Source organism: Notechis scutatus, chromosome 1 (genome assembly GCF_049901735.1).
Source record: "Notechis scutatus isolate UNSWTSFEM ecotype Mainland chromosome 1, rNotScu1.2, whole genome shotgun sequence".
NCBI classification, from domain to species: Eukaryota; Metazoa; Chordata; class Lepidosauria; order Squamata; family Elapidae; genus Notechis; species Notechis scutatus.
This window is the reverse complement of record NC_142009.1, coordinates 61,032,108-61,050,762: the sequence shown is the minus strand read 5'-3', so window position 1 is coordinate 61,050,762 and position 18,655 is coordinate 61,032,108. Positions and strand designations below refer to the sequence as shown.

At 38.3% G+C, this 18,655-nt stretch overlaps 1 protein-coding gene across 1 annotated transcript; it reads right to left on the bottom strand.

Annotated features, from left to right (window-relative positions):
* Positions 1-3,790: 3,790 nt before the first annotated feature.
* Positions 3,791-18,655, bottom strand: KCNK16 (potassium two pore domain channel subfamily K member 16). Its single transcript, XM_026680242.1, has 5 exons — positions 18,443-18,655; positions 12,097-12,211; positions 11,444-11,610; positions 6,073-6,238; positions 3,791-4,014 (listed from the first exon to the last, which is right to left on the bottom strand). The coding sequence occupies exons 1-5, from the start codon at positions 18,653-18,655 to the stop codon at positions 3,791-3,793; spliced, it is 885 nt and encodes a 294-aa protein (XP_026536027.1).

The following is an 18,655-nucleotide window of genomic DNA, read 5'->3' as shown; positions in this document are numbered from 1 at the left end:
AATACATTTAATGAAAACAGGAAATAAAGAATTTTAAAAGGGAGCAGGCCATAACTCCTCTCCTCTTAAAAACTAAGTACTAGTGCGGTTCCAATGTTATATGCTTTTCTACAATGAAATTAGCCAGAATGGGTTTTTTGGCCAAGGCTTGTCTTCCTATGATCATAACTTGTTCTTGTGGTCTGCATATTGTTCCAAATTATGACTTATTTTGAAAATGATTTAGTTGTTATAACATACTAAACCACAATGTAAAATTGGGGATGCAAACTTATTAGCAATTTTAAAAATGTCTGTTAATTTACAAAAAGGCTGGTACAAGAACCACAGCTGGTTGTGAAAATTCATTTACTGGAGGAGAATTAGCTATCTAGGATGTTTTCCACTAGGCAAGAAAGCTTTCTGCAAAACTAACTATCTTAAAACAGTGTAGCTATTTTGAGAGTGATCTGTCAGTTTGCCAGAACTTAATTTTCTGAACAGGAAATACCTTCTAGGTATGCTCCAGAAGCCAAAACTGAAAATAGCTAGTTCTATAACAGTGTTGAGGGCTTTTAGAACAAATGTGAGTGATTCTATTGAGAATTACTGAGCGATTTATTTTCCTCTTTAAATCTCCATAAGCATTCTTTTAGGAGAAGAATAGGACTCAAGGTGAACTGGTGCAATGCTGGTTTTGTTCACACATTTTGCTAAGCCCAATTTTTTTAAAAAAAGGAAATCATAGTTGAGGAAACTATTGTGGCATGGATCATATATAACATTAACCTATAATTAGTAGTTCACACATGGCACTAAATTTATGTGTGAACTAGAAAATTGCCCTGAGCTTTCCATGAAGACTGTTATATGGGGTCTTCATAATTTACAGGAGGATATTAACATAGGAACTCCATTCCGTTTTGCTGATATTGGCAAGTGTTCAAAGAATTAATAGCAAATATTAAATTCCAGCAATGACACTATTATGGACTATTGCAGAATTAGTAACATAGCTTTCTGGTCTCAAATTGCATAAAGTCAGTTTTGTTGTTTATACTGCAAAAGAAAAGAATGAGTGAGGGGTAACTTGTTTTCTACATACTTTGTTAGGTATCCCTGATGACAATATTCAAAATAGGGATCCCAAAAGAAGAATCAACAAGATTGTTACCATACATGCTATCCAGTTGACTTATGTAACTAAGACAACAAGTCAGTGAGTTCAAAGCTTCTGGTAAGCTGTAAGATAAGGTATGTATCCTTCAAAGAAGATATTATTCCTCTGTATACCAATAATATATATTTTGAGAAGAATATTTTATGTGGTGTTAGACCGTGTATAATATTCAGCAACTCTAAAATATTATAGTCTAGCTGAATGAAAATATGGTGATGGAATTCTACAGTTGGTGAAAGGCAATGCCTATTTCAATGGCTTCTGGTCTAGTGTTGTATATCCTGTATCACAATAAAATATATTAATATGTGATTGAGCATATTGATATTAGAGCAGTTTCTAGGGAGTAACAGCCAAAGGGAATTCTACCCCCTGCCATTCAGAAGGTACTTGGTTAGCCAAAATGTGACAAAAACCTGGATCTGATTAGCTATTGCTTGGCAAAGCTATTCTTATATTCTTAAAAGAATCTGGTATACTAAATGAGTGAAGACAAGCCATCCATCAAAAATATATCAGATGCAGTAACACAACTTCATAAGGAGCCCCAAAGGACCTTCTTATAGAAATAATACCTACAAATTAATGCATTGAACTTCATAATGTGGTTTTAAAGCAGGAGTACACAATTTTTTAACAGACTAAAGGCTTCGGTAGTCTTTGAATAATGTGCAGGCGTCTGCACTCTCCCCCGCCCATGTGTATTTTTAATGTATTTTTTACACAAAAATATAAATACAATTTATATTTACATTTAATTAAGATTACAGTAAATCAGTAGTGGAAAACCCTTAATAACCCATGGACAACTCTGAGGATTCCCCAAGGCAAATCACAAAATTAAGTGCACTCTTCAGGCATTTAATGCCCATTCTGGCATTAAATATATGCTAAATAATGTTCCCTTCTACCATATAAAAATGTATCTTAAACTATAGGTCCCAAATCTCCTGTGATGATCAGCGTGTGATTATTATTGAAGTGGTCATCTGACCCTCATGGGAACTCCTTTCTCTTTAATCTGAATTAGATATTTAGATCAGAAGTTGTAAAGGCCAGATATTGCTTCTTCTTGCTTATTTTGAAATAGAGTTAGGAGAAGTGTTATCAAAAGACTCTTCTCTACAGATCAGCTGAAATGTCACAGGTTGAATGCCTTGCATTAATTAGGCATTCAAGAATTGAGATTAATTCTTGGTCATTGCACACAGACAAATGCCTCAACCTGCCTAGTAATAAAAAGTAGGTCTTCCAAGGAGTATTCTGTAATTTCTTGGATCTTGCTTGTCAGCACTTGTCGAAGCGCGTTGCTTGGAAAGAGATGAAAAAAGTTCTACCTTATTGGATTGTACTTGTAGAAATTCTTTCAAATTGGCTCAATCCACCTAGGAAATCCATCAAAGTGGTCTCATTCTTCAAACTTTTTTTCTTTCTTTCCTCCTCAGCAATGTACACTTGCAGCCATAGCTTCATCTTATGAAGCTTAATAATGCAGCTCAAAAATGCAAGTTTTACTCTGCAAAATATCAGGATGGTGGTTCTTTCTTTTAACATGAGAAGGAATTTTACTTTTAATCTTTGTTTCCAGTTGGTGATACTGGATGGAGCTCTGTCACAGAACCTGCTATGGACTGCCTAATTTAGAAAGTTCCTTTTGATGTGGTAGAGATTTTTTTTTTTTACCTTCCACTGCTAGTCCAGCTAGCATCAGTACATGGGACAGAGAGGGACACCTACTTGTATTAACCAGCAAAATGCCTGGGCCCCAGACCTGGAGGATGCACAAATTGTAATTCTATTTTTCCTCCAATTATTTCAGCTACTAGTATAACAATTTGAACACGTAAATTGAAATTTTCTAGTTGGGTGCATTGTATTGCTTTCCCTCCAGAGTAAGCACCAAGCCTTTTTTAAAATTGGTATTCTGAACTTTGAGAATTTTAATATCTGCCTTGGGACATATTTCAAGGAGAAAATACTGAGAATGTTCAAAGGTCCATATGGCTTGGAAAAAGTATTTATCAGAGTCTACAAATTGGAGTGAAGGTACTGAGGAAAATAAGTTCGGGGGTTGTTGTTTTTTCTTTGTCTTTTTATAGTCTAATAATAGAAGAAGGCTAGAAGAAAGGATCTTGTCATTGAGATTCAGTAGCTTGCAACCATGCCTTTTTGGAAATTTCCTTCATAGATGGAACTAATAAAATTTTGTGCATTTTTCTGCCAGAAAACCTGTTCAACAGATTTCACTACTTGCTTACGGGAAATCAGGAAGTGGAGATAAATGACAGGGTTCTCTTGGGAGAAAATAATCCTTCATTGTTTCCAGTAAAAATTTAAAAAGTAATTTGGGAACCCAATGCCCACAAGCCATCCAATAGGCCTGTTCTAATAATTAGTTCAATGAGAGATAATTAGCTGAATGGAAAGTAATAAATTATGCTCTCAGAATTTTCCTTCATGCTTTTCATTCAGCTGCTTTTTGCACATATAAAGTTTTTATTCTTCAGGGAGAAAAATCCCTCTATCCTTTATGAAATTGCTCACTCATTATGGGTGGAAAGCAGTATATCCTATCCACACACCTTGAATGCACACAGAACTTCTTCTAAGCTGCCTACCCATGAGGGACACTCAGCTGGGAATGTGGATCCTGGGTTGGTCAGGATTATCTTCTACTTTGGAAATAGTAACTTCTGTTATCCCTGGATCTGGCTTTTGCTTATTAAATTGTAGGAATTTTTCCATTAGGTTTGCTCCTAGGTTGAATATCAGAGCAAGCCAGGCTAAACCAAAGACAATCCAAATTGCTGCCAAGCTTCGGTACACTGAAATATAGTGCTTGCTAGGATCAGTGCCTATGGAAACAAAAAGAGAAAGGGAAACTTAATTTCTCAGAGCTGAATACCTGGAAAAGTATTCTAATAAGCTGAATATGGTGCACACATATACAAGCATACTTCAGAAGTGGAATTGCTTTGGAACATACAAGGGAAGTGAATGCAGCTCCTCTTCAGAGCAGTAACATATTTTTTCAGACTTCTGCAGGAGCTTTCAAAAAGTGCAGTTCCTTAAATCATTCATATCAATGACTGCTGTTTTAATGAGCATTAATGCAGCTGAGTCTTATTTCATCTTTGCATGGAAGCCTGAAAAATATATTGCTGTATTAAAAATGTGTAGGTTCCAGTTATTCAAAATACCTCTTACCACTATTTCCCTTTTGCACATATAGATAGAACAAACTTGGTGGATTGCCTGTGTTCCCCCCCCCCCATCTTAAGGGAGATATTAAAAAAATGAATACAAGCTGTTTCCTATGTACATCTTGATTTGCAACTTCTATTCATTTTATAAGGCTGTCACTTAGCCTCTTAAATATTGCAACTGGCTATGTTTCAATCCACATGGAATCTTCCTTCTGCATAGCCCTTGATTGTCCTAGGACCTTCTTATTCTAATGACCTCAGCATCAGAAGCTGCCTCCCTTCAGTTCACTCCATCCAGCCCACCACTTCCTCATCCCACAGGCAGAATTGTTTCAGGATCTAAGGCAGGAAAAAGAATTTATTCAGTGCATTTGCTTCCACCTTTTTTTCCCCTGAGATAAAAGTAGTGTACATGAGGATGTGCCTGGATTTCATTCTTTTAACATTCCTGTGAGTTTGGTTGGAGTGACTTGCCTGAAATCACCTGATGAGCTGCAAATTTTTGGCAAGACTTGAATCTGGAGTTCTCCAGTCCAAAACTATAGTGTACTACTCTGCACTCCCCTGCCTTCTGCTTCTGTCAATGGAAGATCATAAGGTCTCTTCTGCACAAATACTGCCATTGAATTATCTCTCTTCCCCATGAGGTGAAGGAAGAAGAGACTAGTATGGAATTGCATAGCATCTCAGCCTCATCCTTTATAATGCTTGTTGGAGAAGAACATTTGTCTATAGAATAGTTTCACATCATGCAAACCAGAAATGCAGGAAGTATGACTCAGGGAAAAAAGAGGAAATGTATATTTTTTTTAAAAAAAACCCTTATTTGTGTCTATACTATGTAATTTGTGACTGTTTTTATGTCAATCGGAATTGCAATGTCAAATTTCAGGTAAAAATGAATGTAAAATTGATGCTGCCCAATGAGTTGCAACTTGATTTACTGCAGGAAATACTGCTGGAATAGAAAATACATTCCTTTTCCTTCAAAATAAATGTAATTCTAAACAGTTTTGTTTATCTATAGAGAAGAAGCAAATAAACCACCAATGTTTGTCAGTAGCATTTTTATTTCTTACTCAGCTGCAGTCAGTAACTGATTCTGGTCCTTTTAAAAGCACTTTGGCTATATTAAAGCACTCTTGTGTGTGGCATGTTTGGAGCATGGTGTTTTGCACAACTATCTCCTCACTATGTAGATTAATATCACTTAATAATAAATTATTTTAAAGTCTAGTCTGTCAGTGAAGTGTTTGTAGAAAATATGGCAGCCACAATGGGGAACTTGCCATTTAAAGAAAAGTAAGTTTTTTAAAAGCTAAAATCTAAAGTCAGTTTCCTTGTGAGAGAACTCACAAGATACCAGAGATACATTTGCCAAAATATAAAGTGTGTTACTGCTGAATATGGAGCAATTTTAAAATGTGTTTGAATTCTTTATATGCAGAGATACTTGCCATGTGCATCTGATTTCTTTTTTAATCTGTCTTTCTTTAAAAAAAGTAAGAACCTGTATTCTTGACTCCTAATGGAGTGATTGAATGAGTGAACAAAAAAGTACATTATAAATATAATTTACATGCCATGGCCATGTTATTATAAGTTGTTATAAGTGTCACAGATTTCTCTAGAATTCTTTCTAATCAATGCTGTGTGATGGGCTGGGTGGGATTACTTACAGCACTTAACTACTACTTTTATTATTACCTACTACATAATCTCCAAATCCAATGGTGCTGAGGGTGATAAAGGTGAAGTAGAAGCCTTCTCCATAACTCCAGCCTTCAACATAACTGAAGATCATTGGTGGAAAAACCAGGAAGAGTAAAGTCCCAGCCATCAGAAATAATACCATGGTTAATGTCTGCATCACCTGAGAAACATAAGGATGGAATGGTTGTTCAATAGTGCTATGCAAACAAGACAGCTATTTTCAATAGTCCCCAAATGGTGTTTAGCTGAGTTCAGTGAGATACCCTCACACCTGGCCTGCATAGTTATTTTAAATTATTGGCATGCCTATTATTTCAGAATGCAGTGCTTTTTCTATTTGGTTATCAAAGAGTAGAAGTAAGTATAACAGAATATTACATTCATCCACATGAAAGCCCAAATCACAATGGAGATTAGCTGGGCTATCTTTGACATGATGCTTAGACATATCAAGGAGAAGCCACAATTGGATATATTCAGTTACATTTCTGACATTGGCAATACATTTGAGGAAGAGTAGACTTAGAAGTAATTTAAAGGTGTGGGTTGATACCTGATCACTTGTGGGAGCCAACCTTATTGAATTTAAAAGCCACTTCTGAAGGATACTATATAAATTAGTGGAATTTGCAAACCTTTAAAGTTACAGTCCAAAAGTGAGGGAAAGTAGCCTTCATGGAGAGAATTGATAGCTGTCAACTTTATTACTTAGAATTTTCTATATATTGAAGTACTGCAAAAACATTTGGGGTAGAAGAGTTAACCCAAACCTTAACATGTATGAGTTCATGGTCCCATTTCTGTTCATTTCTACAGAAGGTGGAGGCCCTCTATCCACACAATGATAGCTATTTTCTGCATAGTAGTTGTATAGGCAACTCAAGTCATAGCCTCTTTGTGTCACACAGTAAAAAAAAATTGAGATAATTTTAAAATCAAAACATGAAATTGATACCAACATGAAATGTCTCTGGTTCAAAGGGGTAGGGTTGAAGAAATGAGTCCATAAGTTATTAAGGTAAAAGTAAAAATTAGGAATCAGTGGGAACTGTGGAACAGCTTGGAAAGATTCTTGACAGTAGAGAAGGTTGATTGATTAGTAGACAGCCTCTCATCAGAAAGCATTGAATGGAGGATGCCTAGAATATGATAGTTGCAATGTTGAATACCAGTCACTTCGTATGATGTTTTCATGAAAATGTGGATGAAATTTCTGATTTGTATGTTGTGTAGCTTTGTAAAACAAAACAGAACTTCTTGAATATGGCTTCTTTCCATATATTTCCAGAAAAGAGGAAATAATTCTCAACACCACTCTCCCAAAAGGTACAGCAACAGAAAACTGTTATTCAGTACCAATGCTAAATATTCAAGACCCCTGCCTGCTTTTCCTTCTGAACTCCTTTTGAACTCATTTTCTGCAAGGTAACAACACCATGCAAGATTTCTACCTACCAAGATTCTCGATGGCTAGGAATTTTGTTCTCCTAAATCAAATAGAAGAAAATCCAGTTTTTAGGAAATATAGGAAACTGCCCTTCCCTCTAAATTATGTCCTTAAATGTAAAAAGCATTTTATAGAAGGAAATATCATGAATCATCTACATTTTAAAAATGATGTAATATGAATTTTTTTCTTGTTGAAATGTACAGAAAGCATAATGGACATTGCTATCTATGACTATTCTCCCAGGCAAGTACATCCCTCAGTCAAAGGCAGAGGCCCAAAGAGTTGTGTAACAATTTTGTCTTCACCTGTTTAGGAATTCAGCCAAGCTTTATACCATCATTAGCAGAATATTTATAATGCCTCTTCAATGTTCCCTGATTTCTGGTGTGGAAATGTATAACTTACGAAACACTCTATCTGGGTTAGGCTAGCTTTCTGATCTGGCATTTCTTTCTCTTAAGTACCAGTATTAAGAAAAATTGTAATAAATCTTGTAATGTTTACATCTTGCAACATAAGGAATTTTGCTGTGCATCTTGCCCAATGTATGTACTGTAACTCATGTAAATTGCCTGGCAAGTCCTTTTAAAACACATGGAATCATCCTTTTATTCATGTAAAAGTAATTATCAATGTTTGGACACAATTTTTAACAGAGAACCATTTTTCAAAGGCTGCCAGGGAAAGGTGTGTGTGTGGGGGGGGGTCCTTTTTTTGACGGGAGTGGAATGTCCAGGTTTGCTGCTGATAAATTCATGGCGGGACTCTTTCATAGCTCTATATGTGAAGGGAGAAAGACACAGGTTACCCCAAAACTTATAGGCTCCCTTATTACATTTTATTTCGTTGCTATGAAACAGAAATAGTTTGATTATCTGGGCATATATTATAAATAGACCTTAACGTACAAGCACAATTGAGACCAGAACTTCTGTTGCTAAGCAATGCAGTTGTTAAGTGAATTGCACCTGATTTTTACAATCTTTTTTTTTTTGCCATGGTCAATAAGTGAATCATGGTTGTTAAGTGAAGCTGGCTTTCTCATTGAGTTTACTTGTGGGAAGCCCCCCAGGGAAGATTGCACATTGAGATCAAACAGGACACTACAGCTATCATAAATACATATGGGTTGCCAAGTGCCTGAATTTTGATTATGTGACTGCAAGGACATTGAAACAGTTGTATGAGTGAGGATTGAGGATAAGTGACTTTTCAGCACTTTAACTTTGAATGGTTTTTAAACAAATGGTTGTAAGTCGAGGACTATCAGTACTCTGCTGCAATTATTTTGTTACAAAAACAAGAATTCAGAGGCATATTATATACTCAGAAACATGAAATGACATGGAAATGGATATCAAGGCTAAAGAAGGACAGCATGAGTGGCCCTCAGTATCCTTGGTTATGTCTTTGTCAGCTTCTTGCTTCAGTGTCCTATTTGCAAATGGCCTCCAGCAGATTATGCCAAGGTGCTGGATTGGTTAAAGCTGTTTATCCTCCTCCACAGTCCACTAATTTAATAATGCTGATTTTTCCATATTTGTAACTATATGGCTTTAGTCATATGGCTCATGGAAATATCCATATCTTTAACTAGCCAAATTGCCATAGTCTCTTATCTAGGCTGCCAGTTTAAGATGTAAGATAACTTTATTGTCTCTGATACCCCATTGAAATTTGAAAGTATTAGGAAGTAGCACAGAGTTTTCCAACCTGGAGTCCTACAACATTTAAGATAGGGTAGTTGTTATGCCATTTATGAGAAGTTTGGAACAACTGAAGTAGTGAAAACCCACAAATAAAGTCCTGTGTAAATTTTATTCTTGAGCCTTTTCTCAGGCTTCGAAGAACTATAAAGTCCTATCCATAATGTCAGTTAAAAGAAGTAAGATGTCTGTTGATCTCCAGAGTCACAGATGAGGTGATAGATGAGTCGATGCACAGTTCGCTCTTAATATTATGGCTGATGAGAGTATTGAAACCAGTGGTGGTATTCTATTGGTTCGGCCCGGTTTTGCCGAGCCAATAGCAGTGATGAGCAGCAGAGATCGAACCGGTTCTCTCCACTGCTCTGCTGTTGGGCCCGCCCACCCACCCGCCCAGGCTCCCATATTCACCATTATCCTCTGCTTTTGAAGCACAGCTGCTTTGCACGGCACAGCAGAGTGTTGCACGGCAGTTGCTGAAGCGACCGGGAGAGTGCAGGCTTGCAGGAGGTGAGTTGGAACGCCTCTGCGCCTGCACAAAGTGCATGTTTGGCAGCGTGCACACACAAAATGTGTGCACGCATGCAAAACACGCCCACCAAGCCACCCACCCACCGAACTGGTGGTAAAACTTTTTGAATCCCACCACTGATTGAAACACATTGTTACCATATTTTTGAATTGCTATCTTCAAATGCCCACTCCCAATTTTTTGTGTTCAAATTACTTTAGTTATGTGGAATGAAGAAAGAATGATATGTACAAACCCTCTCTTTATTCCACATCTATGATATCTGAAAATCATCTTACACATCTTCAAAATTATACATGACAAAAAGTCTATCAAGCATTCAGGACTAAGTAGTATGCACCACTGCAGAGCAAAGTATAGGGAAAACAGAGATGAAGGTGTTCAAAAGAAATTGAGAAAGTGATATTCTTCTTTGGGTTCAATGCTGGCCTGGCCATCTAGGGTTTCTGTGTTACCTCCTGATATTGCTTGTATCCAGGGGTGGGATTCAATTTTTTTAACAAACAGTTCTGTGGGCGTGGCTTAGTTGGTGGGCGTGGCTTTTGTGGTCATGTGACTGGCTGGGTGTGGCCAACTCAACATCACTCACATCGAGGCATGCATCTCCTCGCCTAGCCTCTCATGACTGTGGGGATGCTGCAACAGTCGTAAGTGTGAAAAATGGTCATAAGTCATTTTTTTCAGTGCCATTGTAACTTTGAATGGTCACTCCACTCAAGCAAAGTACCAGAAAAGGAGGAAAAAAAACTCCAGAGATGTTCCTGAGACAGGAAGTCTGGTCCTGCCAAGAATGTAATAAGGTTTAACGGAGAGGCAGTTTCTGTAAGCAACACCAGAATGTTTCCTTCCTGCCTTCCTGACAGGATTAGGCCAGTAATTTCTTCTAACAACCGGTTCTAGCGAATAGGTACAAATTGGTAGAATCCCACCCCTGCTTGTATCCTTGGTTGCTGCAACTTAGCTCTTTGTAATTATTCCACTTCTACAATTGATACAGGGAATCCTCAACTTAAGATCATTCTGGAGCCTAGAATTTATAAGTCATGATGGCTATAAGTTGAGACAACCCTGTGACTGGACCCAATTTTATGCCTTTTTTTGTGGCAGACATTAAGTGAGTACTGCCATTGTTAAATGAACACAGTGGCTGTTAAGTGAATGTGACTGTCATTAAGTGAATCCATGTATTCCTATTTTTTTGTGTGTGCTGGAAACTGGCTTTAAAGGTCCATAAACCAGCAAAAAATGTCATAAATTATGGTCACATGACTGTGGAATACTGCAGCTGGCCATATTGGTGAGCAGGTTGCCAAGCTCCTGAAATACGGTCATGTGACTGTGTGTGCGCTCAGATGTTGGAACTGTACAATTAGGGTGTCAGGATCTCTTGGGAACTCCATCATAACTTTAAACACTTGCTGAGCAACTGGTTATTAAGTGAAGACTACTTGTACTTTTCTTAGCATGCCATAGTTTTAGATTGTATCAACATATTGTGTCTTCTGAGCTTTTATCAAGAATGTATAACTTGATATAACCTGTCACTATTCAGAAGTTCAAATCAACAAAGTCTTCTGTTCTCCTGGATGGGCATCTGTCCAAGTTACTCTCATGTGTCCTATGAATATATGAAAATCACCTGTGTAATGTGTTATAGTAATAAATGAGCAATTGTACCTGAGCTCGCCCTGACTTGTGGACCCATCTGTCCAGGTCAATCAGGTGTGTGCCGAGTCCTTTCCCCAACCGATTAAGAAATGCCAAATTAAGAGGGACCCCAAACAAACCATAAAATACACAGAAGACCTGTCCAGCTACTGTACTGGGGGCCAAGTTCCCATAACCTACAGGGAAAAAAAAGAAATCAAAACTCTTAATAAGGCTCAATTTATGTGCAAAAATTATTTTATTAAGAGAATTCTGTTTATTCTTCTTTCATATCTCATCCTATTTTGATCATTTTGATCCAGCCAAAATTAAACGCTTGCAGAATCTTTATTGTTTCTATGATTAAAATTATGGGGATTTTAACACTGAATTTTGGCTGGTTCATGTACTTTTTGATGTCCTGAATGCCCAAAAGCAGATTTTACAAATACACAACTGATACTGTATATTCTGTAGACAAGACAATTAATCATAGGAAAAAAAAATCACATAAAAATGGATGTAGTTGAATATAATGGCTTTTAAAATACTTCAAAGTCTGAAAATTTTCTGATGCAGATTTGCAAGCAGCTTAGTATCATCAGTCACACATGATTCAACCTAAAGTATTATGGAAGTCTAAAGAAGAAAGATTTCCAGGGGGAAAAAATAACTTACATTACCTATAGTAGTGACTACAGCCCCAGCAAAGAAGAAACTATTGCTAAAGTCCCAGTTACTAGGATTGGTTGAATTTCCTTCAGGGTTGACTCCTTTTTCCCAGGCTTCCATAATGACCTGTCATGGAAACATTTGTAAAAGAAGGGGAACAAATGGATTGTTTAAGACTGGGAGATTATAGTAACTAAGTAGTAAAATGCATTCAGTTCCAATATTCACTATTGATAGTTTCTTCTGTAGTAATGATGAGAGCGCTCATATTACTCTACCAGTGAAATGGAACTGCTTGTAGGAGATGAGTAGGCTGAGCTGGAAGATGGAGTTAAATTTGTCATCAGTTCAGAATAATTTGTAGCCACAAGAGATCCAAGTCTAACTGTTCATCAATTCTGTTAACTTCTATTTAGTGCCAATTTAGTTTTGATTGTTAATTGTCCAGATTCTGTAAATATAGCAATAATAAACTCTTCAATGCATTGAACTGAAGTAGTGTGTGCCTGACACTACTGGATGCAGTAAGAGTTGTACACAAGTCACTACACTCTTTCAGTGAGAACAATTAAAATTGTATTTAGAGCTTGTAGAGAGTTCATACTTCTCAAATGTATACATGAATGAAAGCAAAATAGTGTAATTCTGAATTGTTCTACCAAATTCTGCTGTGTAGTTTGTATCTTTAAAAAAGTAATCAGATAAGTATTAATCTACAAATGGTTAATATATAAATCTGTATAATCTATAAAAACTAGGTAGATTAAGGAAAAATGCATATTGAAGCACATGAGCTGTCACCCCAGCAAAATTCCACTGTGCATGCATGCATGCCTTCCTCCAGCCAGCTGATTATCGGGTATTTGCCGCGCATGCGTGGGGGGTGGGGTGCATGCGGGAGATGCACGAGCATGTGCAGGGGGTGGGGGTAGCCTGGAGGGTCGCATGCACATGCACAAGGGGGTAAGGGAAGCGCAGGGGGGTCACCTACACATGTGCAGGGGGCAGGGGGAGTGCACGACCTCCCGCATACGCATGCACTTTCGGCATGTAATGACAAAAGGTTAGCCATCACTGCCCTAGACCTCAATGTAACAGCAATGCCAAAAAGGCATTAAGAGTTGTTAACCTAATTTTGCGAAGCTTCTTCTCCAGTAACATTGTATTGCTAACTAGGGCATACAAAACCTTTGCTAGACCAATTCTTGAATACAGGTCATCCGCCTGGAATCCACACTGTATATCAGATATTAACACAATTGAACAGGTTCAGAGGTATTTCACAAGAAGAGTACTCCACTCCTTTACTCACAATAGAATCCCTTATGCCACCAGGCTTGAAATTTTGGGCTTGGACAATCTGAACTGCGCCACCTGTGGTCCAATCTAAGCATAGTACACAAAACTGTCTGCTAGAACATCTTACCTATTAACAACTTCTTCAGCTTCAACCACAATAATACATGAGCAAACAATTGATTACACAAGGTAAACCACTTCAAACTAGATTGCAGAAAATACGACTTCAGCAACAAAGTGGTCAATGCCTGGAATGCTCTACCCAACTCTGTTGTTACAGCCTCAAACCCTCACAGTTTCAACCTCAAACTCTCTACCCTGGACTTCACCCATTCCTAAGAGGTCCGTAAAGGGGGCGTGCATAAGTGCACCAGCGTACCTACCATCCCTATCTTACTGTCCCCATTTATCTGTATTTACTTCCTTTGTTTATGTTTATGTTCATACTTATAGCTGCTATTTTGTATATGTTTGACAAGCAAAATAAATAAAAGATTTAACCATCCTTAGTACCGTGTTTCTCCAACAATACGACCTCCCCCAATAGGAAGACCCAGCATGTTTTCTAGGCATAAAATTAAATTAAGCCCCTCCCTCCAAATTTAGGCCTATTTTAAAACATGTGAAATGGGGAGAAGGGCGGGGGGACTTGCCATTAGAAGCGCCCCGCGGGCAGCAATTCCTCGCCACCAGCTGCTCCTAATGGGCGATCATGGCAGAGTGCGGAGAGCTCCCTACTCCTGCCAAGCACCTTTGCTGCAGACCCAAGACCTTCAGCGCCCGCCGCTGTTGATTTCTCTTCTGCCCATGCCGCCGCTGCGTTTGGAGCTGCCGCTTCCACGTTTGGAGCACTGCCGCTGTTTGGAGCACCGCTGCCGTTTGGAGCTGCCGCTTCTGCATTTGGAGCTGCCACCGCATTTGGAGCTGCCGCTTCCGTGTTTGGAACACCACCGCTGTTTGGAGCACTGCCGCTGTTTGGAGTTGCCATGTCCGCATTTGGAGCTGCCGCCGCGTTTGGAGCTGCTGCTTCTGCATTTGGAGCACTGCCGCTGTTTGGAGCACCATCGCCATTTGGAGTGCCACCGCCACTCCAAACATGGCTGCAGCTCCAAACGTGGAAGTGGCAGCTCCAAACATGATGGCAGTGCTCCAAATGGCGGCAGCACTCCAAATGGCAGCAGCACTCCAAACACGGAAGCGGCAGCTCCAAACGTGGTGGCGGAATGGGCAGAAGGAAAAGCAACAGCGGCGGGTGCCAAAGGTCTTGGGTCTGCAGCAAAGGTGTTTGGTGGGAGTAGGGAGCTCTCTGTGCTTCGCCATGACCACCCGTTAGGAGCGGCTGGTGGCGAGGCTGCCCGCAGGGTGCTCTAGATGAGGATGCAAGGGGGGGAATTAAGTCACCCCCGAAAAGACGGCCTAGCCGTTTTTTCAGGGCTCAAAAAAATATAAGACCCGGCCTTATTTTATGAGAAACATGGTAGGTGTAGCAAGATCTTGAGGGGGCTCTTTCGCTGGAATCCCCTTGTTGTGGATCAGCTATAGTGGGGCAATAAGAGGGATGCAGTACCTGTTTAATACCAGAATAATGCAATAAAGGGTTTAAGAAAAGACTGGAACTGTGGGAAATGGGTGACTGCAAATAGGGTATTTGTAAACCATTTAGAGGTGTATAAGTGTCTTTAAAAGTCTAATTAAGGAGTAATTACTAGGCCCCTACAATGTTAAGCAGGAGAAACAGGGTTTAAACTCTTGTGACATAGGTATGTAGAAAGAGAGATTCTTAGACTTTGTATATGTTGCTCTTTATTGTGTTTTTAATTCTGTTTTTAATTTTGTCCCTTTTAAATCATTTTATGGTTTTTGTCTGTAATCCACCCAGACTGACTTAGATGGTATGATGGGTACTGTTTAAATTTGATTAAATAAATAGGGTCAGTTATAGTTACAATAAACTTTAATGTTGTTGTGGTCCGCCGGCAGCCTGTGGAGGCAGCAGCAGAGTCGGACAGTGGGGAGGAACATGGGCCAGTCCAGGAGTCTGGGGAGGACTCGGACAAGGGTCTTACAGAGATGGGGCCAGGGCCATCTGGGAGTTATGTGCTGATTCTGGAGTCTCCAGAATCTGACATCAGCAAGACAGGAACAAGGGGAGCCTGTTCCCAGTGCATGTGTGCGCAGAGCTGCCAGAAGGCAAGAACAGTTAAGACAAAAGGGGTGACTCAGGAGTAAGGCTTGGAGGTGATTGGCCCTCCCATAAGGATAGCAAGGATCCCATAAAGGAGGAGCAAAGGGACAGGAACCTTTGCAGGAAGCAACTTTGTTCATACTGGTCGGTTTGAAACCTGAAGCTCTGTGTTGAATTTGTGCTCTGGTTGGCCTTGTATAACTAATTGGAAATTTAGTCGTTGGCAGCATTTCAAGGAAGATAAAGATGCATGCTTATCAGACTAATCCTGAAGGACTTCACATTCAGCAGTGTCTTGAAAGAAAGTAGTGAGAATACATAAGGCCAGTTGTTGATAAGGAAGCTTTCCAGCCTCCCATAAGAAGCTGTTCCATTCTTAATTGCCTGCAATTCTCATTGTCTAAATACTGTCATTAGGTTTAGAAATTATGGTAGTCCATAATGCATCTGCCAGGTATTAATTTATTATTATGATTGCAGTGCTTCAAAAGTATTCACTTAATTTTTTGTATCCTTTAAAATGCAATAAAATACTTTCATATGCATGGTGCTGAATGTACTTTCATGGGCCAATGATGCTAATTGTAGTTTTGATCTTCTTTGTGATGCTTCTGATGAAGTCCTCCAATGCTATCTAATGATCTAGACTTTGTTGAATCTCATTAGAAATTAGAGAAGTGCCAGCACATAAATTCCCATGCAATGGTTGGTGTAAGCAGAGAATGAGCCACATTGAGTAAGGGTATTGGGCAAAATACAATAATACCAAGTCGAATATAATAACAAGTATTCAAATTGGAATGCCAATATTTGGCAAATGCATTATGTTTATGAAGATTTATGCTATAACTGAAATATCAGTGCCCTCTAGTGTTTTTGTACAGTATTAACCAGAAAATAATGCTCCAAGATGAAACATGCTTACCTCAGAACATTGAGTTTTCTTTTAACAACAGCAGCAAATATGTGGCATTTTCTTAATTTCTGCTTATATTGTGGAGAACAAAATGCTCAGTTTTTTCAGAGGACAAGCTATATAGTTTATCTTTTATTATAAATGCTGTAATTAAAAATATTTTGTTGGGGTAAATCGTTATCACTTCAATCAAATGTTAAAATGTTTAAAGCAAGAGCCAAAAAAAAACAAAATATGAGAAAGGAAACAAAATATATTATGTTTGTATTATTTGTATTCAAAATAAAATATATATAAAAAACAAAATCTGAAACTTTTATATTTCCTCAGAAACTACCATTCTTGAAAATGGTAATCAGTGTAAAATATGTATTTTTAAAAATTGCATTTAGGAGTTAATTATATCATATGATATTTACTGTTTCATCTGCAAATATTCCTTACATTCTTCCATTTCTAGATTAATGCTCTCCAACACTGAGGATCAGTAAAGAAATGGAAAATTGATTGTGGGATGAATATTCGGGAATTTGGAACTGGCATTTTTATGTTGATGTTTTTTGTTAATTAAACAATATTTATTTCTATTTTCTGTCATTTCATCTTAACTGATTTTTTTGAATAGAGATGTTCAGGAATAGTAGATGTCTGATTGGAAGACAGAATAACTGAACCCTTCAATTTAGAGTTTGTAAAACAAAGGAGATGACAATTCCTTCATGGATTTAACCCAAAGTAGCCACAGAGGAAAAAAAATGGAAACCTGTAAGCTCTTTAGTGACTAAGCTGGAAGGCAAAATTAGAAAAACTCTATGCTCTTGTTATGCTTTGTAGAATTGCAGAGATGGGAGGTGCATTATGATTAGAGGTGTGTCTGTTGACCTTCCCCAATACCTACAATCTGTTTGGGAAAAGAAATTAATGCAGCTCTCAGACCTTACAATATGATGGGAAGAATCACAATGGGGATAGAAAAGATAGCAGAATTTTTTTGCCAAGCTAAATGGAAGGAAAAAGCTTCCTTTGAATTACTGCGTCATGAATTGTTAACAGAATGCATAATGTTCATATGTCTAGATCGAATTCACACATCTTAGCCATAATGGGTCTGCTTTGGCTCTGTCAATATGCATTGTGGTTTGTAAACCAGGGTTTATGTCTTACAGTTATGCATAAAGAAGTTGCGGTTGTAATGTTATCTTCTACTGTACTAAAGAGAGTTGGAAGTTGATGCCTTTTTCTTCACCTTTTCCCTCTTTACACCATATTTCTTTTCTTTTCCTTCCCCCTCTTCCTAGTTTTTCATTACTTTTTTTGAATTTCTCTTTGTATTTTGACAAACCAATAAAAATCATGTTAATAAAAAAAAGAATATGCAACCAACTCAGCCTAATCACCAAATAGAATATAAATATTCATAAATGGCACAGTAGCGTGGCAGAGTGTTCTCAAGAAAACTGCATGCACTGCTTGGCCTTAGTAGGAAGGGAAAAAAGGAAAGATAATTTCAATTGGAATGATGGGAAATTATAATATACAGCCAGGAAAAAGTCCATACAGATAAGCACTTATTTGTTAATCAGACTATAGAAGGAGGCCTTATAATAGAAGAGTTTTTCTATTTCTGTTATATTTTCATTGGATAAAGGGAAGATACTTATGAAGACTGAATTATTTCTCAACAGAGATGCTCTGTTGAGATGCTCTGGCTAGACCACACAGAAAATTAAACAACTGATATTGACAATCAGGAATGCATATTAAATAGACAAACTTTCTCCAACTCTCTGACCATTTGGGGTTAGATTTGATAATCTTTAGAAGTCAAATTCTCTTTAAAATGATGGGCCAAGTCAAGGCCAGCACACACTATGCATTAGCCATCCATTCCTGAGATACAACTCCATGTTAATATTGGCTGTGTGGATAGACGCTGATAGTAGAAGGTTGTCCTTACCTGCACAAACTGTTCCAGAGCTTGGCGATCCAGGCATGTATAGTTTTGCAGGAACATAAGCTTCTTCATTTGGAACCGGTTTCGACTCTGCGCTTCTGCCTGCTTCTCTAGTAGTTGGAACATCATGGCTCCCAGGAGGAGGTAAAAGAGATACCCAAGCACCAGTGTCAGAGTCCAGCTAAGCTGCCGGTTGCACACAGTGAAGTAGGGCAT